The following is a 27,605-nucleotide window of genomic DNA, read 5'->3' as shown; positions in this document are numbered from 1 at the left end:
TTTCAATGAGATGTATCCTTCAGGTAAGATGGCAGCATGTTCAAATTCAGGGGCCTCTCATGGGGGCGGGGGGCAACCAAATGTGCACTTTACCTTTTAAAATGTGTTTTTTATGAACATAAGACCATATTGGACTCCAAGAACAACAGGTACAGCAGGCCTACTGTATCAGAGAGCTTCTTGTTGTTTGGAGCAGCTGGCCGGGGTGTCAAAAGGACCAAAGGACAATTCAGAGAAGGAGAAGCCAGTGGTCGTCGGGAGTTCTTGCGTAACGATGTGTGAGTGTTTATTTTTCTCTTTCTCACTATGTCAAATGCATGTTATATGCCTGGGACCCAGAGGAACGCTGTCTTGTTCAACTCTATCCATGTATGGTTTGAATGATAATTAAGCTTGATTTGATTGATTTTATTTTATTTGATACCCCCTCATTCTTCTAAACTCCAGCAAGTTTAGAATTATGCATTCACTTAGTTTGCTTAACCTGGAACTAATCTGACCTCACCTTCAAGACTAATCTACCATGGAGAATCTTGCCAAGAGCATTGCCTAAAATCTACCACCCTCCCCGATCTAAGATCTGCACCCTTCCCTTGTCAGCCCCCTTGGTCAACTCTTAATAAAACTCAGTCAAATTCATGAAACATGATTTCCCACTAAAAAAAGTCAGTCCTTGCCTTTCCAAAGAGAGACAGATTCTGACTCTCAGAATGTTCTCCATGATTGATGTTAGGCTTGCGAGTCTGCAGTTCCCTGCTAGGTCCTTACAAACTTTTAAAATAAACATTGGCTGCCTTCCAGTTTTATGATACCTCAACCATGGATAGGGAAGATATAAAAACCACTGCAAGGACCACTGCAAATTTCAGTTCTTATTTCTGACATCATTCTGGGATACACTTGGTTAGGTACTGCAGATTAAATCCAGCTTTATGTGCTTAAACATTCTAGTACCTATTCTTTTTCTATATTCACGAATCTCTTTCCTGAATTCCTGAGCTTCCATGATTTTCTTCGTGGTAAATGCAGACAAGAAGTGTCCATTTAAAATGAAGTCCATGTTCTGTGGCTCCACCTATAGGTAGCCATCATAAAAATGTATTGATTTGGATAATTAACAGTGGTGATTAACATTGAAATTGCAAGGACTGTTTTTTGTAGCTATGATATTTCACTGCAGGTAGCCACCTGACAGTATTAAAGAGATAATCCTACAATTCCTGAGGTGGGTAGTAACTGACAAGGTTTTGTCAGGCTGATTGGTTTGTTACCATACTGTAAGTTTAGATAACTGCAAATTCAATTAAATCCATTTTTAATTTATCAGGATATGGATGACTTCAGTGCTGATTTAGCAGACATCAATTTAGCCAAGATGCTGCTTGAAATAAAGTTAGCATGGTTTCCCTGGAACAAACTCTTAAATGAGACCTGTAAAATTAACTTCCGTTAATGGCCCCCCCCCCCCCACTTTCATCATTCCCCATTCCCATTTTTCCCTTTCTCACCTTATCTCCTTATTACCTCCCTCTGGTGTTCCTCCCCCTTTACTTTCTTCTATGCCTTTAGTCCTCTCCTATAAGATTACCCTTTCTCCAGCCCTGTATCTCTTTCATCTATTAACTACCCAGCTCTTTACTTCACCTCTCCCCCTCTCAGTTTTACCTATCACCTTATGTTTCTCCCTCCCCTTTCTCCTCCTTCTTACTCTGACTCATTTTTTTTACCCAGTCCTGCTGAAGGGTCTTGGCCCGAATGTCGGTTTTACTCTTTTGCACAGATGCTGCCCGGCCTGCTGAGATCCTCCAGCATTTCGTGTGTGTTGCCTGCAAAATTCCTGATGGTGTTTCACCTAATTTCACACTTCTTCCAACACAATACTGCACAACTTTCAAAGAGAAATGCAGTAAGTCGTTGGTCCCATTCCACATCACAGCTCCACAGAGGCATGCATAGACTGCAGCATAGACTCCTCTGCTGTAGAGGAGTCAAGGCTGCAAGGGAGAGGGATATATCTGCCACTGTCACCCAAAGGGAAATGTAATTCCCGATCAACAGGATGAATGAAGGAAGAAGACCTTGTGAATCAAGAGGACAAGGAAATACATCATAAGGAAAGGCAAGAATGGCAACAGTTATCTCCTCCAGAAACCAGAATCCCCACATGTTGAGCAAAACTGAAAGAGATTTTCATGACCTACACAGTATTGCTTATTTTACAGTGTAGAAAGGCAACAAAAATTACTTTTTAAAATCAGAAATAGAGAGATATTGTAACAAAGCTAAATGGAGTAGTTATTCACTCATTAATCTGTAATACTCAGTTGGCTAACATTGCACCAACTCTCGATTGCTGTGATTAGATAGTGAATTAAGTTCAAGTTTATTGTCATTCAACCAGACATGTATACAGCTAAGCAACATTCTTCAAGGACCAGGATGCGAAATACAGTACATATATCACATACAGCACAAAAATAATATTAAACCAGTAATAATATTAACAGATTGAGAAGTATTCTGTAAATGTACAATTTGACATAAAATGCATATATGGCATATAGTTAACTATACAACAGTATTACTGTTGTTGATGCTGTCATAAATGATGTGTACTGGGTGGTAGCAGAGTGTTCAATACTCTCAGAGACTGGGGGAAGCACTGTTACCCAGCCAAAACAGTCCTTGTTGTTAGCCTGACAGTAAGAGGTCAAAGAGATTGTGGGATGCACGGGAGGGATCCTTGACAATGCGAAGGGTTCTGTGCACACAGCACTTCCCATGTCCCATTGACGGTAGATTTGGAAAATCTGAACCTGTGCATCAAACGTGAGGCCTTGCTATAGTGTCGTGTCTTTGGAGGTTCTGTAAGAGTAGGTGCTTGCAGATGGCTATGTTGTTGCCTCTTATCACAAGATCTTCTCTGCCCTGATTGCCAGGGATGTTGATGTGACCTCCAGCAATGGAGTACTGTGTACGATATCTCAGGTAAAATCCTGTAGCAATCAATTGGAGAGATCTGCTCCAGTTGATCTCAAACTAGATTTTGTATTACTCCAAAAAAAAATGGGCAACATGTGATCCAAATTCTCGGCTCATGTCCTTTTCTGATATTACTTATTTTCAAAAGCAAATTGAGTCATATTTTCCTGATTTTTTTTTACTTTGTACATTTTGCTGTTTATGGCTCATTTAGTTGGTAGGTGGAGCTTATAATTCAGCCAACCATTAAAGTGGCATAAAATACTCAGTACAGTTTAAATGAAACAATTGTTCTAATAATAACAACATCCAACATCAGTAATTCCATGTAACTATTCTGCCTCTGCAGCTGTAGGGCACTAGCAATGTAAATTATTATAAAATAATACTTCAGCTTTTCCTACAGAATTGAAATATTGCAAAATAAAAAGATAGTAAAAATATGTAAACTTGGATTTACATCTTGCATACATTTAGATAACAACAAAATTGATTGTTGGAAAACTGGACAAAATCATAAATTTATTTTATCTGGTTTTTATTAATATGCAGTTCCTATTGAATCTTCAGGCGATTAGTAAGTAAGTTTTAAAATCTATTCTCATTAGATTATGCAAATATACAGTATATTAATCAATTCAATGTAACAGAGCTGTAATGTATTTGCATATCTGGATACCAATTTCTGGATACCAACAGACCAATTTCTCAATCAAATTCCCCATAGCAATGGAAGAAAATATTTTTCCAGCTAAATTGCAACTTGCAGGAAAATTATTCTTTTAATAACTTGTCTTTCTATTTTTAATTTTCTCGTGTCTGCACTGAATGATATATTTTTATATTTTTATCATGCTTTCACACTTGCTACATTGCTCATGATGACTTCAAAAGATTCTCTTTTACACATTATGATCATTGAAGCTAAGTGTGAGGCTAACAGAGGACAAGTTATTTACAATTATTGAATATATCAGATATATATGAAATATGATATGATATATATGAAATGGAGTTTGTGAATGTAAAGCTATTTCAAACACCTATTCTGTTCAGTAACATCAGCCTTTTTCATAATTAATCTCATACTGCCCAATATTTACCTAGAACCGAAGAGTGTTTATATTACCCATATGATCAAAACTGTATATCCATACCTTCCAAGCACTTACAGTATCTCCTCACCTTACAAAGTCTGTCCAGATGAGAAGCAATAAAGCAAATGCTCTTAATATTGTTGTGTTTGATATTGAGGGAGAGTACAGAGCACACTAGCAGGACAGCATGCAGGCTATTCAGATGAACTTTATTGATAACTCTGATTGGACATACAATATGCGAACTCCTCCCATATGGGAGTGGCTAACTGAGTGGCATAGGAATGGTACAGCACAGGAATAGGATTTTTGTCCATGATGCCAATCTGAATGAAACTAATCTGTCTGCACAAGGCCCATATCTCTCTAGTCCCTGTTTGCTCATGAGCCTGTGAAGATGCTTCCTAATTGAACAAACTCTTCTCGGCCTTCCAGCCGGGTACAGGTTTCGATTGTAGCCAATGTTTCGGTGACAAACTCTGCCATCTTCGTCAGGGATGATACCTGGTTATGTCTAGTCCAGTGGTATTTATACCCACAGAGTTCATCCCTCCTGATTGGTTAGTCCTCATCCAATCAGGTTTCTGAACTCCCATCTTGTTTACAATTAAATTCCAGTTCTTACTTCGAGCAAAACCTTTGTCTTTGTTAAAATTGCTTTCCTCTAGTTTTATTTCAATGGCTTCCTTTACCACCAGGTTCCAAAAGCCATTAGCGCGGTACAGTAGTTTTGTGCAGTCGAAGTCAATCTGATGGCAGCATTCTGCTACCACTGACTTCTCCAGTGGAAACCCGGATCAAGGAGCACAGGAGGTGTATCCACTCGGGTACCCAGAGAAATCGGCAGAGGCAAAACACTGCATTCGCAATGGCCGTAGGGTTGACTTCAATGGCACAAAACTATTGTGCTGTGCCAATGGCTTTTGGGACTGCCCAATGAAGGAATCCATTGAAATAAAACTAGAGGAAAAGAATTTTAACAAAGACAAAGGTCCCACTCTAAGTAAGGACTGGGATTCGATTGTAAACAAGGTGGGAGACCTGATAGGATGAAGAGTAATGAATCAGGAGGGATGGACTACGAGGGTATAAATACCACCGGACTAGGCATGCCCAGGCATCATCCCTGATGAAGGTGGCACAGATTGACATTGAAATGTCGGTTATAATTGATACCCATACCTGGCTGGAAGTCAGAGGAGAGTTTATTCATCATATACACCAGGTAAGCACGAGATCCTCTTTCATGCATTTAAGTGTTGCTATCATATCTGTGCAAAAATGCTTTGTTTATAAACTTTTCTCCTACTCTTTAAACTTATGCCCTTTAGTATTTGACATTTCCATCCTGAACAAAAAAATTGAAACCTATCCTATCTGTGCCTCCAATAAAGTTATATACATCAATCATGTTCACCTTCATCCTCTTTTTCTCCAATGAAAAAAATTCAAGTTTTTCAAGTTCACCTTATAACCAATTCTTTTCATTCCAGGCAACATCCTGGTGAACCTCTTTGTGCCCTCTTCAAAGCCTTCATATCCTTTCTGTAGTGTGGAGACCAGAACTGGACACAATACTTTAAGTGTGGTCTAACTCCAAATGTGATTTTATACACTTAAAACATAACTTGCGAACTCTCATATTCAATGTCTTATATTCAATGCCACGACTTATGAAGCCAGCATTGCTCCACTTCTTCATTATCATCATATCTACTTGTATTGCCATTTTCATGGAGCTATTGGCTTGCACACAAAATTCTTCTGTACGTCAATGTTCCCGAGGGTACTCCCATTTACTGAATACTTCCCTCTTGCATTCTACCTCTCAAAATATGTCAACTCACACTTGGCTGTATTAAGTACCATCTGACTATTCTTTGCCCTAAATTCCAAATGATCCACAATATATTCTGCTGTATCCTTTGACAACATTTTGAGTTATTCATAATTCCATCAATTTTTGTGTTGTCCACAACCTTGTCAATCAGACCATATGATGTACTCAGTTGGCACCTTGTCCACTTCCTGTGGCTTTAGGTACAAACTGCACTTCCAGCAGAATCCTAGCAATGCACACAAAATGCTGGAGGAACTCAGCAGGCCAGGCAGCATCTAGGACTGTACCCTTTTCCTAGGTGCTGCCCTGGCCTGCTGAGTTCCTCCAGCATTTTGTATGTGTTGCTTGGATTTCCAGCATCTGCAGATTTTCTTTTGTTTCCAGCAGAATCAGCAACAGCTCTCAACAGTGTTTCACATCTTTCGCATATCCCTTTTATTTTCACTTTATTAATCTGACTGACTTCATTAATCTATCAATCATTCAGTTCCATAAAAAGGGATTTATCTGGTCTATCTCAATTTACCCTTTCAGAGATACTCAGTTTCTCCTAGAGCTGTGAACTCCACACATATAGTGCCACAGATAGTGGGGAATAACAGAAGAACACGAGAGCGTGTATCCAAACTTATAAAATGAACTGTTCAACATAAACCATTGTGGCTCTTGAACTCAATCCCTCAACTAATCAAGGCCAACACACCACAGGCCTTCTTAACCATCCAATCAACTTGCATGGCAACTTTGCGAGATCTGTGGACCCCAAAATCCCTCAGTTTTTTCACACTGCCGAGAATCCTGCCTTTGCAGTGAAGGAAATCAGTAAAATTGCAAAATGGCAATACAGCAGGGGTTTTCAATCCTTTTTATGCCATGGACCCCGACAATTAACTGAGGGGTTTGTGGACTCCAGGTTGGGAGCTGCTGCAGCAGCAGATTGTTTCTGTTTAGGAAATTACCAATAAAATTTTATCTTCACCATCAACATAATCCAACCCGTTGTCTTTGAAAATGTTTTCGTATTGCAAGACAAGTGGAAAAAAACATAGTACCAGTTGTTTTAGCAGCATTATAAATCAACTTCGTCTACAGGACTGTCAAAGACTAATTTTAAAAGTGTTACTGGTGTTTAAATTTGAGAATGAGAACTATCTCTGAACTGAAAAAAATGTTCTTAAGGTCACTGTGTGCAAAGTTATATGCTCTGCAACCCACTTATTTCTACAGAAATATATTCACTAAATTTAGTTATCAGTTGGAGATGATGGCCTTTTAAACATAATGTTCTTCAAAAGCTGGGCTAGTAACTTGCATTTGTTCATAAATAAGTGATTTTGCTTTGCCAGAGGTTATTAAAAGAAAACTCTAATAATATATGAATGTTTAGATTACCTATAATTTCAATGATTTAGATTTGTTTGAAGAAGTGACTGTATAGTTTTTACTATGACACATCAACCGATGATAGAACAACATCTGAAAATTAAAATGAAGGAAGTATGTTTAAAATGGATTATAAATGAATTTGCTGCAGCAGTTACACACACAAAATGCTGGAAGAACTCAGCAGGCCAGGCAGCTTCTATGGTGAGGGATTATTCCGCTCCCTACATGCTGCCTGACCTGCTGAGTTCCTTCAGCATTTTGTGTGTTTTACTCTGAATTTCCGGCATCTGCAAAATCTCGTGTTTATGGTTTGTATTGAAGAGTTCCATTGGTCAGATATAGAAAGCCACCCTTTTCTAAAGAGCTTAATCCAATAATTACTTACGGAACATAGTCATGTACTGTTTTGGGTTCAGATTCCAGTGGCCCCAGTTTGTTCGATAACCACGGAGATTTGCATAATCATCAAAATTGTAAGCTGGCTCTGTGCCAAATGTATCAATCACTCTTATCCGGCATCTGAAAATCAAAACAAAAGTGTGAAAGCTCACTGTTATCTGTGAAGCTTTAGTACAAATTCTGTCTGTCACTCAGTTCAGTCAGATTTATATGGAGACATCGAACAGTGCATGAGCCATTATGTAGTAAAGGCGCAGGAAATAAATATACTATATTTTCCATAGGATATAAAATAATGCTTCTCCTTATTATTGAAATACAAATGGCAGTACCTGAGATTATGCCTGATGATTCATGTGCAAAATGGCTTACTGTTCTCAAAATTTGTTAAAACATATAAAGAAAGAGAGGAATAAATACACTGAGCATAGTACAATTTCCATTGATCTTGAATATTTTATTCTCTTGCTGTCTGCTGCAGATATACAATCACAAGATTGAGAACGTGGAAACAGATCAGCAGCTTCTTAGAATTTTTGCAAAGGTCACTCCTCAGAAAATGTATTGGTCATAGAGTGAGATATTTTAAGTTGCTCTATTATAATGTCCTGTTGGCAGCAAATTTCAATTTGGCTTATTTTCTGCATGACTACAAATTTAAGGAAGAAAGCGAATCATCAATTTAATTTTAAGCATATTTTGCATTGGGAAAGAGGAAAATTCTGAATAATTTCCTAGTTAACTATGCACATTACATTTAACATTTTTTAAACTTAGAAATAAGATTGGGTTCATCTTGTTAAAGAACAACACAAAGCTAAAGCAGCAACTACCTTTCCTCATTTTTGTAAATTTAGGACAAGATTTATACTTACCCTGTCAGCTGCTTAACATCAGGAACAATAAAATGAAAATAATTTTAAGATTAACTTAGTATTTGAAGCAATTGGGGATTTTGCAAGCTCTATTTCGGTTTTTAGCAACAATTAGATTCTCCAGTAAAATGGAGCTGTCAAAAATGTAATGTAGAAGTTATCAAAGCAATTTAACTTATCAGCGCCACACTTAGTTAAAATTACAGGTCACGGGAACTTAGGTTTAATGCAGTTTAAATATACAATGTTATTATCTTTTAAAGTTTTAGCATCTTGCTCATACAAAGAACATGATACTGGTATAATATTTGTTTATTTTTCCATTCCTTTTGGGACGATGGATGTTATTTGCATTTTGGAGAGAGCACAGAGTCATGAAAATTAGAAGTATGCATTGGAAGAATACCTGTGATATCAACCTTCACAGGTTGTTAATATGAGAAGAATCCAAACTTGATATCATTGGAATAGAATATTTCCTATATTCAAGCACTATGGTGAACCTTCTGTTAGTGGCAAGAAGAAGCCCTAACTCATGCCGATTAGATTAGATTAGATTCAACTTTATTGTCATTGTGCCGAGTACAGGTACAAAGCCAATGAAATGCAGTTAGCATCTGACCAGAAATGCAAAGAATAGTGTTATTTATAAAATAACTGCGAATAAAATGTAAGTGCTACAGCACACAAATATAAAAGTACTGAGACAGTACAATATGGGTGCAATACTGCTTAGTGCTGTGATGTGAGGTTCAGCAGGGTCACAGCCTCGGGGAAGGAGCTCTTCCTGTGCCTGCTCATGCGGGAGCGGAGGCTCCTGTAGCGCCTACCGGATGGGAAAAGAGTAAAAAGTCCATGGTTAGGGTGAGATGCATCCTTGATAAGGCTTTTTGCCCTGCCCAGGCAGCATTTATGGTAGATATTCTCAATGGTGGGCAATTGGGTGCTGATAATCCACTGGGCTGTTTTCACCACATGCTGGAGTGCTTTGCAGTCCGATACGGGACAATTGCTATACCACACTGAGAGGAAGTTAGTGAATATGCTCTCAATGGTACAGCGGTAAAAGTCCATCAGTATCCTGGGGCAGAGGTGAGCTTTCTTGATGCTCCGCAGGAAATAAAGGTGCTGTTGCGCCTTTTTGATCAGGATGGAGGAGTTCAGGGACCAGGTGAGATCCTCGGAAATGTGGACACCAAGGAATTAGAAGCTTGATACACGCTCCACTACAGCTCCATTGATGTAGATGGGGATTAAGAGATTCATCACTGAATAGTGACTAACTGTAAAGAAGTAGTCATTCAAACATATGGTATTTATGTTAACAAACATCCTTTGGGCTTCTACCACATCTTTTGCTCTTTTTACATTAAGGAGATTATTGGCCACTTCAGCGTTCAGCATGATAGGTAAATATGGAAAGGGCCATGCATCAAAATAATTGAGTTAAAGGAAGATAAGGTGGAGCAAACCTTCCCAAAAAGATCTTTTCAGGCGTCGATGGTGTACTTGGTAGGACACAGAAAACCTGTGCCAACCAACTGGCTGGAGTGTTCAAAGACACCTTCACTCTCTCACTGCCACAGTCATTTGTTTCCATCTGTTTCAAAAGGGCATCAACCATACCAATGCCCAAGAAGAGTAGGGTGAGCTGCCTCCGTGACTATCGCCCCGTTGCAAACACACGTACTGTGATGAAGTGCTTTGAAAGATTGGTCACGGCTAGAATTATCTCTTGCCTAAGCAAGAATGTGGACCCACTGCAATTTGACTACCATTACAATGGGTTCACAGAGGATGGAATCTCACTAACTCACTCCTTGGCCTTGGACCATCTGGACAACAATGATACCTATGTCACGCTGCTGCTTATTGATTACAGGTCAATACCCAAAACCATCATCTCCTCAGTACTAATCAACAACCTTCAAGTCTGCAGAGGGACAGACAAATTGGGAAAATGGGCAAAGAAGTGGCAAACCACTTTATAGTGTAGGGAAGTCTATGGTCATGCACTCTGATAGAAGGAATAAAGCTGTGAATTATTTTTTAAACGGGGAGCAAAATTCAAAAATCAGAAGTGCAAAGGGACTTGGGAATCCTTGTGCAGGATTCAAGATTCAAATTTAAGTACATTTATCATTAAGGAATGTACAAATTATACAACTTTGCGATCTGATTGTTTACAGGCAGCCACAAAGCAAGAAACCTATAGAACCCAGTTAAAAAAAAAGAAAAGAGGGAAAAACACACATCATGCAAGCAAGAGAAGTAAATAACGGCATTCCAAACCAGATTGAGTGCTTAGACCTGCTCCCCAGAGCAGGAGGAGTAGGCCAAAGCCTGCTCATATTAGCCGTTTCAATTCAGCATATTAGCGGGGCAAAAATGCCACGATACTTGCAGAGACGGCAACCACTGGAGAGAGGAATGAACATTGTGGGCCAGCAAGCAAAATCAGCCCGACCCTCATCTCCGCACATGGACTTTCCAGTCTATCTGGGCCGGCATTTTAATTATCCAAGCAGCGGGTAATGTCTTGCTCTAGGATCTGGGCCCTGTTGCAGCGACATGCTTGGGCTTCACAGCCCGAAGCCGTTCTCGATCTCACCAAATTGGCTCAGAGCTTGGAGTGATCCAATCTCACACCTGGGTTAGGTAGCGAAATCATTCACTCCAACGGCAACAGCGATATGAACTCCATTTGTGACCGTGTCTCGAACAGGTTGTCCCTTGGGTTTGCGATACGCTCGCATGCCCCATCCTTCGGATCAGCTTCGCCTCTGCTTGCTTCTTCATTGGCGGTGATTGTTGACCACAATTTACTTCAGGAAAGGTGTTATTAGTAACATATTAGTCATATTTCTTGCGATCTGAACTACCGCTGGGTTGTTGCACAACTTCAGTAGTGCCATCTTAAACTGGAAGTATATCCCTAAACGTTAATTTGCAGGTTGAGTCGGTGGTAACGTTAGCATTTATTTCAGACTACACTTAGAGTATTGTGAGCAAGTGTTGGGCCCTACATCTAAGAAAGAATGTGCTGACATTGGAGAGGGACCAGAGGAGGTTTGCAAGAATGATTCCAGGAAAGAAAGGCTAAAGTTTGAGGGGCATTTGATGGCTAGTCGCTGGAGTTTAGAAGAATGAGGGGGATCTCATTGAAACCTATTCAATATTAAAAGGCCCAGAAAGAGCTGGATATGGAGAGGATGCTTCCTACAGTGGTGGAGCCTAGTACCAGGGAGCACAGCCTCTGAATTAAAGGATGTCCATTCAGAACAGAGATGAGGAAGAATTTCTTTCATGAATCTGTGGAATTCATTGCCACAGATGGCTGTGGAGGTGAAGACATTGGGTATATATAACGCAGAGTCTGATAGGTTCTTGATTACTTAGCATATCAAAGGTTGCGGGGAGGAGGCAGGAGAATGGGGTTGAGAGGGATAAGAAATCAGTCATGATGGAATGGTGGAGCAGACTCGATGGACCAAATGGCCTAATCTGCTCCTATGTCCTTTGGTCTTATGCTCTAAAACCTGGGCTTCTGTACCTCTCCTTGCAACTGGATTCTTGATTCCCTCATTGGGAAACCACAGTTAGTGCAGATTAGAAATAACATCTCTTCTTCATTGACGATCAACATGGTTGCACCTGAGGGATGGTGGTAGAACCTGCTGCTCTAGTCTCGCTACAGTCATAACTCTGTGGCCAGAAAGAGCTGAAATGCTATCTATAAATATTTGCAGAATCACCAATGGTGACTAGGAAGCATACAGAAGTGAGGTAGATTGGGATGGTTGAATAGTGGTGCAACAAAAGTGTTGAAGAGTGTCATTATTGCACAACGTACATGGTAATATGGTGGGCATTGTTAAAAGAGGTGTTTAAGTGATGTGAATTGTGGATGGAAGGCTTGGAAAAGTGGTAAGTATGTGAGGTTGTGACAGACAGTACTGTTACATTCACTTCCTGATTGATGGAAGCTTTTGGTTGATGTGTGATGAGGGTGCATGAGATAGGAGAGGAGATAGAATTTGAAAATGTATTAAATGACCTTGACTACACATCGGTTGTCATTTAAAATGCATACAGTTCAATATTTTGTTGTGACCTCAGTGCTGATTTTCCATAACTATGAAACTTAAAATTTTAGGTGCTTGTTTCGCATTGTTTTCCAAGACTCTAATGTCAAGTTATATTGTTTAATACAGTATGTAAAAAAAAAATCAACGGCCCCCTTCTATCACACCTTATGATAGATTTTAATCACCAGTTTGACATCTTTTATGATCAACGTGTAATTATTTTTATTAAAGACTGGTCATTGTAATTCATTTTTGTATAACTCTTAGGGGAAATATCATAAAGGGAGTTTTTCAAGACTAAAGTACAATTACAATTTAATATTAGTTAAGTTATAAGAAATTAATTATTTTTACATTTGACTTAAATCAAATTCATGATTTCCAATTTAGCATTGCATGCTATTTCTTCCTTGCTCCAGGACATGATGACCTTGCTAGATGTTGCTTACGTTCAGCTGCAGAGTGAAATGCAGTTGACACGATTGATGCAGAAAGAAGGCATGCATCTTTTCAGGGGTTCTTGTATGGACTGAATTATCTTGATATATTGCTTTTCTAAATATGAAAATATTCTAAAAACTTCAAATTTTGGAAGGATTTTTTTGGAGTAATTTGGATTTTGTGTAAATCAATATTCGGTAGTAATATTTAAATAAGTATTGGAGAACATTATAAACATCATAAAGCATACAATCATCAATTTCAACAGATGGCGATGGAGTCGGGAGAGATTTATTGCCACATTCAGCATTAATCAGATAGCATGAACCTTGTGTCATGTTGAACGAAATGCAACAATGGCAGTTATTATTTCAGTGTGTTACCATTAAAACAGGTTCTATTATCAGCTCAGCCTATAAAGTATTCCTAAAGTAAAATGTTTGATAATTAAGAAGGTTGTCTGAGCTGTCTCTAACCCAACACTTCAGAAATATACTAAAAGAGTGCTTGACAAGTCATTAGGTGCAAGAGAAAAATGTTGTATTCACCAATATTATTGTCCTTTAAATAAAGAGCATAGAAGGATTTAGAAAGGCAAAAACACAGACACACAAATTTGCAGGGACTGTGAGTTAACTGTGCACACAAAATCAAGCCATTAGCTTGTGGACTTTGATTAATTTGCTTTCTTTTACTGGAATGATAATAATTACTATCTTTTATTTAGTAGTCAGCAATGGAATTAGTTTTTAAAATACATATAGCCACTGGCAAGCATTGGCAGATGCCTAATATATAAATGTGTTACTTAAAAACAGTGCCTGTGACAAATTTCTCAGTGGAGGATTGTAGACCATAAGATATAGGAGCAGAATGAGGTTATTTGGGCCATCAATTCTGCTCTGTCAGTCAATCATGGTTAATTTATTTTCCCCCTGAACCCCATTCTCCTGCCTATTCCCTGTAATCTTTGACTACTTTACTAATCAAGAAACTATTAACCTCTGCTTTAAAAATAGGTATTACTTGGCTTGCACAGGCAGCTGTGGCAATGAATTCCACAGATTCACTACCCCCGGCTGTAACATCCCTTCTCATTTCTGTTCTGAAGGAATGCCATTTTATACGGAGGCTACGCCCTCTGTTGTTATACTCTCCCACTATTGGAAACTGCTTCTCCACGTCCACTCTATCTGGGCCTTTCAATATTTGGTAGGTTTCAATGAGATACCCCTTCATTCTTCTAAACTACAGTAAATACAGCCCAGAGCCATTGTATAAAAACTCTTCAATTCTTGGGATCATTCTCATAAACCTCTTCTGGACCCTCTCCAAAGTCAGACAGACAAATACAGTCTTACCAATGCCTTATAAAGCCTCAACATTGCATTCTTGCTTTTATATCCTAGTCCTCTCGAAATGAATGCTGACATTACATTTGCCTTTCTTATTGCAAACTCAACCTGCAAGTTAACCTTTAGGGGGATTCTATAGTAGGACTCCTAAGATCCTTTGCATTTGATTTCCGAATTTGCTCCCCTTTTAGAAAAACTTCTGTGCTTTTATTTCTGGACCAAAGTGCATGACTATACACCTCTCTACACTCTATTTCATCTGCCACTTTGCCCATTCTCCTTCTGCCGACCCTCTGTTTCATCAATACTGGCTGCCCGTCCACCTACCTTAAGGCAAGATTTCCAGTCCATCTGGACTGGCAAGATTTTTTCTTAAGGAAGAATATTTTATTGTGTGTCTCCAAGTACCCCGAAGCCTCACCCTTAATAATGGACTCTAACATCTTACCAACCACTGAAGTTAGGCTAACTGGCCTATAATTTCCTGTCTTTTCCCTTGCTCTTTAAATAGTAGAGTGGTATTTACAATTTTCCAGTTCTCTGCAACCATTCCAGAATCTAGTGATTCTTGAAAGATCACTATTAATTCATCCACAATCTCTGCTTCTTCCTCTTTCAGGATCATGGTGTGTAGCCCATCTGGTCCAGGTGACTTACTTATCTTTAGACCATTCATTTTACCAAGCACTTTCTCTTTCGTAACAGTGAATACATTCACTTCTGACCCCCTGACTATCTCAAAAATGTGCCATGTAGCTAGTATCTTCCACAGTGACACACAAGATCACTCCAAGTCTTCCTCAACCCAAAACCCTGAAGGAACCAAGAGATTCAAAATCTGCTGAGGGCTAGATTAGATTAGATTATTCGATTAGATTATGAGGACACTCAGTCCTCGTTTATTGTCATTTAGAAATGCATGCATTAAGAAATGATACAAAAGTTCCTCCAGAATGATATCACAGAAACACAGGACAGACAAAAACTAAGACGGACAAAAACCACATAATTATAACATATAGTTACAACAGTGCAAAGCAATACTGTAATTTGATAAAGAGTAGACCATGGACACGGTAAAAAAAAGTTTCAAAGTCCCGATAGCCCATCATCTCACGCAGATGGTAGAAGGGAGAAACTCTCCCTGCCATGAACCTCCAGCGCCGCAAACTTGCCGATACAGCACCCTGGCAGCACCCGACCACAGCCGACTCTGAGTCTGTCTGAAAACTTCGAGCCTCCAACCAGCCCTCCGACACCGAGCACCGAGCACCATCTCTGCTGAGCGCCGGCCACCGAGCAACAAGCAAAGCCGAGGACTCGGGGTATTCCCCTCTGGAGATTCTGGATCACACAGTAGCAGCGGTAGCGAAACAGGCATTTCAGAAGTGACACCAGATGTTTCTCCGTGCTCTCACGTCTGCCTCCATCAAATCAGAATTGTGCACGGCACCCTACAAGGGATCTAGATATGACCTCTGGAAGGCCATTTTACATGCAATGTTGCATTTCAGAATTAAAATTGAATCACAGGTGGATACTTGATAGCTGTAGCTGGATTCAATGGCATCACCAAGTAACATAAATGACAACAAAGTTTCACTCTCAGATGGACTCAACACCTTTATGCTCTTTTTGACTTACAGAACATGGAGGCACCTCACAAACCCCCACAGTCTCCTATGACCCAGTGATTCCAGTCTCTGAGTTCAACATGAGAACGGCCTTCAGGAAAGGTGAATCCATGGTAACCATCTGGCCCTGGTCTAGTATTGAAGACCTATACTAATTAATTGGCTGGAGTGTTTACGGCCATCTTCAACCTCTCACTTCAGCAATCTGAGGTGCCCACCTGCTTCAAGCAGGCTTCAATCAAACAGTTTCCAAAAAGAATGTGGTAACCTCCTCAATGACCATTATTTTTTGAACAGGGACCAAATTCAGAAATTGGAAGTGCAAAGAGACTTAGGATTCCCTAAACATTAACTTGCAGGTTGCATTGGTAGTAAGAAAGGAAATGCAATGTTAGCATTCATTTCGACAGGACTAGAACGTAGAAGAAAGGATGTAATGTTGAGGCAATTAAGGCATTGGTCAGACTGCAATTGATGTATTGTGAGCAGTATTGGTCTCCTTATCTAAGAAAGGATGTACTGGCATTGGAAAGAGAAGAGGAGATTTACAAGAATAATCCCAGAAATGAAATGACTAACATATGAAGTCTATTTGATGGCTCTGGGCCTGTAATTTCTGAAGTTTAGCAGAATAAGGGGGTTCTCATTGAAACCTATCGAATATTGTAAGGCTTAGATAGAATAGATGTGGAGAGGAGTTTCCATTGGTGGGTCTAGGACCAGGGGCACAGCCTCAAAATAGAAGGATATCCCTTTAGAACAAGAATGAGGAGGAATTTCTTTAGTCAGAGGGTGTGAAATTCATTGCCACAAATGTCTGTGGAGGCCAAGTTATTAGGTATATTTAAAGCAAAATTTGATAGGTTCTTGATTAATAAGGGTGACAAAGGTTACAGAGAGAAGTGGGAGAAAAGGAGTTGAGAGGATTCATATATCAGCCATGATTAAATGGTGGAGCTGACTCGATTTTCTGAATGACCTAATTTTGCTCCTATGTCTTATGGTCTTTCTAAGGATTTGATTTCTTCCTTTACTAACAAAGCTATCTCACCCCCTCTGCCCACCAGCCTGACCTTTCAATATGATGTCTATCCTTGGACTTTAAGCTCCCTACTGTGATCTTCTTTTAACAATGACTCATTTGTGCCACAACATCATACTTGCTAATTTTTAACTGTGCTAATAGATCATCTACCTTATTTCATGCTGTACTGCGTGCATTCAAATATTGCACCTTCGGTCCTGCATTCACCTGCCTTGCTTTCAATTCTGTCTCCAGGTTGCCTGAACTTCCCTTTCTAATTTTTTTGTCTTATTATTTATTCTGGAGACTTCAGTAACCCCTCTTGCACTTTATCTCCCATTTACCTTATCTTTCCTTTTCAAGCTGTTGAACCCACCCCCTTCTATTTAGTTTAAGGCCCTATCCACAGCCCTAATTATGCAAATTGCCAGTACCATTTCCCAGCATGGCTCAGGTCAATGAATGTCAATGAAATAATATAAATAACTGAGAAGCAGAAGATATGTTTTAATCCTTCCAGAGCGAATCCTTCATGAATATATTCTTTGGACATCATAGACACAGTTTATCAGCAAAGTTGCAGATTCTCCTGAGTAATAGCTAAACAAATCTCTGCCCATCAGCTCACCAGCGGCAGGTGGGGTCAGGTATACATAAAAATAAAGAAAACAACTCACTTCATTGAAATTCTAGCTACAAAATGATGGTGGTTTTTAATATACAATATAGTTTAAAGTAAGAAGTAGCAAATGATAAGAAAATAACCACATTCTTGCACTTATTTTCTAATGAATAGCATTAACTTTCAACAAATAGGGAAAATAATTGATTAATTTACATTAAACAGCATATTGTGTAAAAAAATCTTTCATTTATGAATATTCAAAATATTGTCATCCCTATTCATCAAATCTACTGATGAACATAGCTTACCCCATGTAACACAGAAGATGTAGGAGGAACTCAGCAGGTCAAGAAGGACCCATGTTTCGAGATGAGAGCCTTTATCTGGCCAGTAGGAAAGAGCCAGGAAAATGTGAAGGGAAGGACTGGAGCAAAAGTGAGCAGGCAACAGATGGATCCAGACAATGAACGGGTGAGGATAATGTGGCGATGGCGACAGAAACTGGGTGTTGGCAAGTGGAAGTGAGAAAGGGCTAAAGATGATGGAATCTGAAGGGAGAGGAAGGTGAAGCATGGCATCAAGTGAGGGTGGTGGGAAGGCAGATGGGGGAGAAGAACCAGGGAGACGAATGCGTGGGTGACAATTTCATCATCTTCATGAAGTGGGGTAGCACGTTAGTGTAACACTTCTACAATGCCAGCGTCCTGGGTCAATTCTGCAAGCCATTTTGTACGTTCTCCCCAAGACCATGTGGGGCTTCCTTGGGGTGCTCCAATTTTCTCACACAATCCAAAAGCCTACGGGTTAGTAGGTTAATTGGTCACATGGATATAGTTAAGTGGCACGGACTCGTGGGTCTGGCAGGGACTTGTTACCGTACTGCATCTCTAAATAAAAAAATAATTGCGGAGATTAATGGAATCTTTAAAGAAAGGTTGAAAGTCCCGGACCAGTCAGGGGATACTCTGTTAAACACACCTGAGGGCTTCTCTCACTTCATTGATGCCTGCTGCACTTTGCAGACATAATTTAGAAACATGGACCCATATAAGGTGAGGGAGGAGGGGAAGGAAATTGAAGTACATGAGGAAGAAATTATAGTAGAAGAGAGCAATGAGGAGCTCTCTTTGGACATGCTGTACAGTTCATAATTGTATGACTGAGAAGAGGAGCCAATTCAAAATGATCATGACCAGAGAGTGAGACAAATCAGTAGCTGCAGGTATCAATACTTGACAGACTGATTAAAATGTCAAATTACATTTGTAGCACTCAATTATGTAATGCCTATGTCTAAAAAAAAGAGAGGCAATTTTCCTATTATGTTCAAAAATAATATTACTGCTGACTTCCTCATTTTGGACTCCGAGATTAGGAGTAGGCACTTGATTTCAAAGGCACTTGAAAGGCAGAGTATTCTGCAGTGCTTGAGTGACAGCTCAAACCCTGTTCATGATATACTAGCAGGCTTGGAGATGAGTGCTCTCCATTTGCATTAGTGAGCCCAATTCCAACCACCTTGAAGAAGCCTGACATCATTTAGTGCACTTGAATGCACCTCCATAAGCTATTTTGCATTGTTGACCAACAAATTTCTCTGGCTACAGCACAAAGCATGGAAAGTCTAGTAATCATAGATGAATGCAGGATTTTTTTTATGCGCATCATCATATGCAAAGTCTCACCCAAGCTAGATAAGATTCTAATTTCAGAGTATCTCATAATTTGTCAGTTTTATATTCTGGGACTCTATCTAATAGCACTGTGGAAGTAGCTACACCCAAACTCTATAGTGGAACAAGAAGACAGCTTCTCACCATCTGCACAAGAAATATGAAATAATAAGAAATAAGGCTCCAGAGATAAGGATGAAAAAGAATTGGTCACAGGAGGCTGAGGAGTGACTACATGATTACTTTGAATTGGTAGACTAGGCTGTCTTCAAGGACTCATTTGAGGATCTGAACGAATATAAGTGGATTGTCATAGACTTTATAAAAACAGTCATACATGAGTGTGTCCACACAAAATCATTCGATCTTCCCTAACCAGAAACCCTGGATGAACCATGAGATCCACAATCTGCTGAGGGCTAGATCACTGGCATTCAGGTCTGATAACAAAGTTACATAAAAGAGGTCCAGGTGCAATCTGCAGAAAGGCACTTCACGAGCGAAGTGACAATTCCGGGCCCAATTTGAATCACTGAAGGATGCTTGACAGCTGCGGCAGGGCTTGAAAGCTATCATCTCTAGCAAAGTGAAACCATGTGACATAGATGACAACAGACATCCCACCCTGCAAAAACTCATTTCAGTGAGGTAGCACCAGCAATTTGCGGGAGACTTCCGGGAGAGGTGAGATGTCTGCAATAGAGTAGCTCCTTAGCAGCTAGCCAGCTAGTTTAAATAACGTTAGCTATGCTAATGAACGAATGACACCTGTTAAACTTACCTCAACACGTCTTTTACAGTCTTAACCCACCATGGGCAATAGAAAAGTCACTGTTGCAAACAGTGCAGCGAGCAACCTTGTCATTATTTTGACCCCTATTAGGCAGGGGTACACTTTAGTGTAGTCTGGGGTGACGTACGTTTTATATTTTTTTGGAACACTCTGCCATGGCGCGCTATCGCTCACGCTCTCTCTCTCTTGTGGTCGCTCGCGCGCTCTTGCTTGCTTTCCCTCTCGCTTTCTCGCTCGCTCTCTCACTCTTCCGCTCGCACGTTCGCTTGCTTGCCTTAGCTCTCGCTCGCGCGCGCGTTCTCTCTCATGGTCGCTCTCGCGCTCTCTGCTTTTCTCTCGCTCGCTCTCAAAAGAATTGATTTCCGTGATATTGTATATAATCTGCGGGCATCAGGGAGCCACTATTAATATGCGGGAGACTCCCGGAAGTTCTGGGAGAGGTGGGATGTCTGTGACAACAAGGCCTCGCTCCACGTGAGCTCAATGCCTTTTATGCTCGCTTTGTCTGTTAAAACATAGAGGCACCTTCACGAATTCCCACAGGTCCTGTTGACCCTGTGATTTCAGTTTCTGAGGCCGATGTAAGAGCATCTTTCAGGAGGGTGAACCCACGGAAAGCTTCCGATTCAGATGGGGTATCTGGTCGAGTACTAAAGAGTGTGCTGATCAAATGGGTGCGGTGTTCACCGATACCTTTAACTGCTCACTTCTTCGGTCTGAGGTATTCACCTGCTTCAAGCAGGTTTCAATTATACCAGTGCCTAAGAAAAACGTGGTAACCTGCCTCAATGACTACCATCCTATAGCACCTACATCCGCTGTGATGAAGTGCTCTGAAAGGTTGGTGATGAAACATATTAACTCCTGTGTGAGAAGCAACTTGGATCCACTCCAGTTTGGCTCCCGTCGTAATAGGTCAAGAGCAGATACCATTTCATTGGCTCTTCACTCATCCCTGGAACATCTGGATAGCAAAGATGCATACATTAGGATACCCTCCATTGACAAGTGCTTGCCATTCACTAGTATCGTCCCCTTAAAACTGATCAATAAGCTTTAAGACCATGGCCTCAGTCAGTTCAGATTGGCAACAACGTCTCCTCCACCATCTCCCTTGACATTTCATGTAAGGGTTCATTTAGGCCTGCAAATACTCCTAGTCTTTCATTGTACATGCCATTCAGGTTTTGTTTGCACACCGTCTTATCGAAAAACTCATCTCACTTGTCTGTGCAACTTCACCCTTCAAGGAGCAATCACCTGAGACACCTTCCACCTCTGCCTTGGTTGTAGGCTACATGTGGTAGATGCTGTGCTTAGAGACAGCTATAAATCACATTGGAGGGAAGCGGGGTGTGATAAGCTATGAGCATAAGTTTTTAGTGCTGCCTATGCCACTGGTGGCCATTTGTTCTGTCATAGCTGCTACATAATGATGGCCAATCACTCCTGCACACTACTAATCAATGACTGCGGTCAATCTTCGGCTGCTACTAGTAGCAATTGCATGCTACCTTTTCCTACAAAGAAGAGTGAACTGTATTAGTGAAGATGTGGGAATGTAACTCAGTAGTAAGGTTGCTAGATGGAAAAGTACAGCACAGAAATGCACTTCATGGCAGAGCACATCTGTACAATCCCACTAAGCCCACTTGCTTGCAATAGGCCCATATCCCTCAACTCCTTGCCTAACTAAGTAACTATATAAATGCCTTTGAAAAGTTGTCGGATTAGGTTTATAATTAGCCTGCTTGTATTTTATATAACTACCTACGTTTCCCTAGTGGTCACAGAATGTATATGCAATTGTTCAGTGTGTCCCCTAGTGATTACAATCAACAAACTCATTCGTAAGGCCAGTGATGTTATGAGGATGAAACTGGACTCTCTGACGGTGGTGTCTGAAAAGAGGATGCTGTCCAAGTTGCATGCCATCTTGGATAATGTCTCCCATCCACTACATAATGTACTGATTGGGCACAGGAGTACATTCAGCCAGAGACTCATTCCACCAAGATGCAACACAGAGCTTCATAGGAAGTCATTCCTGCCTGTGGCCATCAAACTTTACAACTCCTCCCTTGGAGGGTCAGACACCCTGAGCCAATAGGCTGGTCCTGGACTTATTTCCTGGCATAATTTACATATTACTATTTAATTATTTATGGTTTTATTACTATTTAATTATTTATGGTGCAACTGTAACGAAAACTAATTTCCCCCGGGATCAATAGAGTATGACTATGACTATGACTTTCTGCAAGCTTCTCTCATATCACATTATTTTAATAGGGGCTATCTGACTAGTAAATTCTTATCTACAAATTTGAATTGAATGTCTCTTATCTATGGTATAAGAAAGGCTGAGCATGTTGGCCTCAATCTTTTTCTGTTCTTTGGTTTTTTTTTGACCCCTGCTAGCCTCTTGCTACTCCCTGGTTCCAATTCTCTTTGTTCTATGAATGCTTAAAAAAATGATCACGGAGCTACGATTCTTATGCCTCTTTTTGACTTTCAAAGGAACCTTCAAGCAAATACATCAGAATTCAACCATTTGGCATAATCAGCAAGGATGGCTGTGAAGATTTAAGTAGTCAGAAGAATCTCAGATGAAATGGAAGTTTTCAGTACCTAAATTAAAAGGAAGTAAGAGCTTCCTCCAAGTCCAAATTGTCCGAGAAAAAACAATTAGTTCTGCTTCAATGCTCCATCTGGTGGAAGTGTAGGAGTGAGGAAGCGACTATACATTTGTAAAAATCGGACAAGCCCTGAAATTACTATCATGCTCAGCTATACAAAGCAGTAGGGTATGGAGAAATACCTTGGTTGCAATCTATTTATACGTTGGTTGCAGGACCATCTATGAGTTGCAATCTATTGATATGTTGAATCATGGTCAAAGTAATTAAAGAAGAGTGTACAAATTAAGTGTTACACAAATTGAATTAAAACAATGGCCAAAGTCGTGAAACCAAGCATCTCAATTTGGTACAATTAATGAAAGAATTCAGATGAAAAATATCATCATTGTTAAGTTTATTAAGAAGGCATGTGTTGAGATCCAGAGAATGCCTGTGGGAAAGGAAGAAAACTAGAATGTGTGAGTTAAAGATACAAGGTCAGTTTGTTCGAATGTGTGAGCAATTGAAAAGGTTAACTGGGTGAGCAAAGGAGTTCACTAATTGAATGGGAAAGAAACGTGAAGTGTGCGATGAGCTACAACAGCAGCATGATGGAGACAGTAATAAGTCTAAAGAGTAAACTTTCATTAACAGAATGAGTAAAAAAGCAACATGCTAAGTGTAATTGAATCAAAGTGCATTGTATGGGGCTAAGAAGCAAACTGAAACAATATCAAAAAGCTGAGCAAGGAGCTCAAGTAGGTGGACTTGCTAGTGACACTTCTGATGCTTTTCTTTGGGAAACACTCCCTATGACAGCTTGGGAGACATCCCCTAAGATGACTTGGGAAACAGCCCCCCTATGTTGGACAGTCCTTCAAGGCAGTGCCACCATCTGAACTCCGAGGAACTACAGGAGGGAACATGACAGACATTAGTTTCAATTTGATCATGGACAAGCATAGATCTGGTCCTAGGGTTGAGGTTCTGAACTGGAAGAAGGCCAAATTTGATGAAATGAGAAAGGATCGAAAAAGCGTGGATTGGGACAGGTTGTTCTCTGGCAAAGATGTGATTGGTAGGTGGGAAGCCTTCAAAGGGGAAATTTTGAGAGTGCAGAGTTTGTATGTTCCTGTCAGGATTAAAGGCAAATTGAATAGGAATAAGGAACCTTGGTTCTCAAGGGATATTGCAACTCTGATAAAGAAGAAGAGGGAGTTGTATGAAATGTATAGGAAACAGGGGGTAAATCAGGTGCTTGAGGAGTATAAGAAGTGCAAGAAAATACTTAAGAAAGAAATCAGGAGGGCAAAAAGAAGACATGAGGTTGCCTTGGCAGTCAAAGTGAAGGATAATCCAAAGAGCTTTTACAATTATATTAAGAGCAAAAGGATTGTAAGGGATAAAGTTGGTCCTCTTGAAGATCAGAGTGGTTGGCTTTGTGCGGAACCAAAGGAAATGGGGGAGATCTTAAATATGTTTTTTGCGTCTGTATTTACTAAGGAAGATGGCATGAAATCTATGGAATTGAGGGAATCAAGTAGTGAGACCATGGAAACTGTACAGATTGAAAAGGAGGAGGTGCTTGCTGTCTTGAGGAAAATTAAAGTGGATAAATCCCCGGGACCTGACAGAGTGTTCCCTCGGACCTTGAAGGAGACTAGTGTTGAAATTGCGGGGGCCCTGGCAGAAATATTTAAAATGTCGCTGTCTACGGGTGAAGTGCCGGAGGATTGGAGAGTGGCTCATGTTGTTCCGTTGCTTAAAAAAGGATCGAAAAGTAATCCGGGAAATTATAGGCCGGTGAGTTTAACGTCAGTAGTAGGTAAGTTATTGGAGGGAGTACTAAGAGACAGAATCTACAAGCATTTGGATAGACAGGGGCTTATTAGGGAGAGTCAACATGGCTTTGTGCGTGGTAGGTCATGTTTGACCAATCTGTTGGAGTTTTTCGAGGAGGTTACCAGGAAAGTGGATGAAGGGAAGGCAGTGGATATTGTCTACATGGACTTCAGTAAGGCCTTTGACAAGGTCCCGCATGGGAGGTTAGTTAGGAAAATTCAGTCGCTAGGTACACATGGAGAGGTGGTAAATTGGATTAGACATTGGCTCGATGGAAGAAGCCAGAGAGTGGTGGTAGAGAATTGCTTCTCTGAGTGGAGGCCTGTGACTAGTGGTGTGCCACAGGGATCAGTGCTGGGTCCATTGTTATTTGTCATCTATATCAATGATCTGGATGATAATGTGGTAAATTGGATCAGCAAGTTTGCTGATGATACAAAGATCGGAGGTGTAGTAGACAGTGAGGAAGGTTTTCAGAGCCTGCAGAGGGACTTGGACCAGCTGGAAAAATGGGCTGAAAAATGGCAGATGGAGTTTAATACTGACAAGTGTGAGGTATTGCACGTTGGAAGGACAATCCAACGTAGAACATACAGGGTTAATGGGATCTGGGAATACAGATACAAAATTCCGTAAAAGTGTCGTCACAGGTAGATAGGGTCATTAAGAGAGCTTTTGGTACATTGGCCTTATTAATCGAAGTATTGAGTATAAGAGCTGGAATGTTATGATGAGGTTGTATAAGGCATTGGTGAGGCCGAATCTGGAGTATTGTGTTCAGTTTTGGTCACCAAATTACAGGAAGGATATAAATAAGGTTGAAAGAGTGCAGAGAAGGTTTACAAGGATGTTGCTGGGACTTGAGAAACTCAGTTACAGAGAAAGGTTGAATAGGTTAGGACTTTATTCCTTGGAGCTAGAAGAATGAGGGGAGATTTGATAGAGGTATATAAAATTATGATGGGTATAGATAGAGTGAATGCAAGCAGGCTTTTTCCACTGAGGCAAGGGGAGAAAAAAACCAGAGGACATGGGTTAAGGGTGAGGGGGGAAAAGTTTAAAGGGAACATTAGGGGGGGCTTCTTCACACAGAGAGTGGTGGGAGTATGGAATGAGCTGCCAGACGAGGTGGTAAATGCGGGTTCTTTTTTAACAATTAAGAATAAATTGGACAGATACATGGATGGGAGGTGTATGGAGGGATATGGTCCGTGTGCAGGTCAGTGGGACTAGGCAGAAAATGGTTTGGCACAGCCAAGAAGGGCCAAAGGGCCTGTTTCTGTGCTGTAGTTTCTATGGTTCTATGGTTTCTATAGACTCTAGCGACTCAAGTGAGGATGACAATGATGATTGGCAGCTATGTCACAGCTTGCTCCAATAAAGACTAAGGAAGTGAAGATATGCAGGACTGAAGACAAAACTGACGAAAGGTGACTTGGCAGTGGATTACTTGCTTGTTAATCAATGTATTGACAAGCTAACCCCTCTAGAGGCAGATTCATCAATCATTTTGGATAACCTGAAACCATCACACAAGTGGTTTACAGTTATTAGTATGTCCACAGGATTCTGGTCTGTACTACTGGTGCCTGAACGTCAATGTGGTTGGCTTTTACAGTTGATGGTCAACAATATCGGTGGACAAGGCTACAACAAGGGTTCCATAAGTGTCCCACTGTCTATCACATAGCTGAGGAACTTACCAGCTATTGATTTCATCATTATACATTATGTGGATGATGTCCTGATTGCATCAAAGCTGCAGACCAATATGAACATAATGTGCTTTATTTTTCTCAATTATCCTCCAAAGGTGACAAAGCAAACCTAGACGAGGCACAATTGCAAGAAGTAAGTTACTTGGGACAGGAAATTTCCCAAGGTAAGTGGTAAATCACTGAGGATGGGTGCAAAAGCCATTAAGTCAGGAAAGCCATCCACAACATTCTAGCAACTCCAATCATTTCTGGGTTTGTGTAACTACAACAGAGCATGAATTGATTTATATGCTGAAATTGCCCAACACTCAACAATCCACTAAAGGGCAGGAAGTGCTCAGATGACCATATCTATTAATGAAGGACAACGGAAAGTGCTTTGAACTCTAAAGGTGGCATTGCATACTGCACCTGCATTAGGAATCTCTGATACAGGCAAACCATTTGCCCTGTATGTCAATAAGAAACACATAATAGCAGTCTTAACTGAAGAACATGGAGACCCACAGAGTCCTTTTCGTTATTTCTCCAATAAAGATCTGATTCTGTACACCGATGGCTCCTAACGATTAAGTGAGAAATTTGACTAGCTGGATGACCCATTATTTCTGAAAATAAAGTGCTGGTATCAGGAAGCATGGTTCCTGCTACCACTGCATAACAGGCAGAACTGAAAGCCCTGAATGAAGCCTGTACATTGGCAGAAGGAAGATCAGCTAATATCTACACTGATTCTCAACATGCTTTTGGAGTTGTTCACGATTTTGGAAATGTATGGAGACAAAGAGAGCTTCTTTTTGAAAAAGGCAGCATGGAAAGAAGTAAAAGAAATAAAAGGTGTAAAAAATACTCAAGGAATTAGTAGAAGTACTGAGAACATATTTAGTGCACCCGACAACTGAAATTATGGAAATGAAGTTGTACTCTGTATCACAGATAAACATATAAGATATTCAAGAGATGCAAGTTCAGTGTTTTAACCAGGAAAAGTAGTTCTGAATGGAGACTGGTGAGAGGTTGAACAGTGATAGAACATGGAGCTATGGCACCAGTCACAGACTAGTAGCTCCAACTACGTTGCTTCCTTATCTGGCACAGCAGATACACTCTGTAGGACATACTGGAGTGTAAAAGATGAGCAACAGATTCTCCTAATGGAATCCAAAGTTCAGGGCACAAGCTTGACAAACATTTGAAAGGTGTATGACATGC

At 40.3% G+C, this 27,605-nt stretch overlaps 1 protein-coding gene across 1 annotated transcript in view; it reads right to left on the bottom strand.

Annotated features, from left to right (window-relative positions):
- LOC140187101 (alpha-1,6-mannosylglycoprotein 6-beta-N-acetylglucosaminyltransferase B-like) overlaps positions 1–27,605 on the bottom strand; it is a 919,793-nt gene that overhangs the window by 116,558 nt on the left and 775,630 nt on the right. The window contains exon 10 of the mRNA XM_072242054.1: positions 7,691–7,824. Coding sequence (XP_072098155.1) covers positions 7,691–7,824 — 134 coding nt within the window. The remainder of the gene's footprint in view (positions 1–7,690; positions 7,825–27,605) is intronic.

The sequence above is a fragment of the Mobula birostris genome, chromosome 24 (assembly GCF_030028105.1).
Source record: "Mobula birostris isolate sMobBir1 chromosome 24, sMobBir1.hap1, whole genome shotgun sequence".
Lineage (NCBI taxonomy): Eukaryota > Metazoa > Chordata > Chondrichthyes > Myliobatiformes > Myliobatidae > Mobula > Mobula birostris.
The sequence above is the reverse complement of the archived record's forward strand: the minus strand, read 5'-3'. Positions and strand labels throughout refer to the sequence as shown.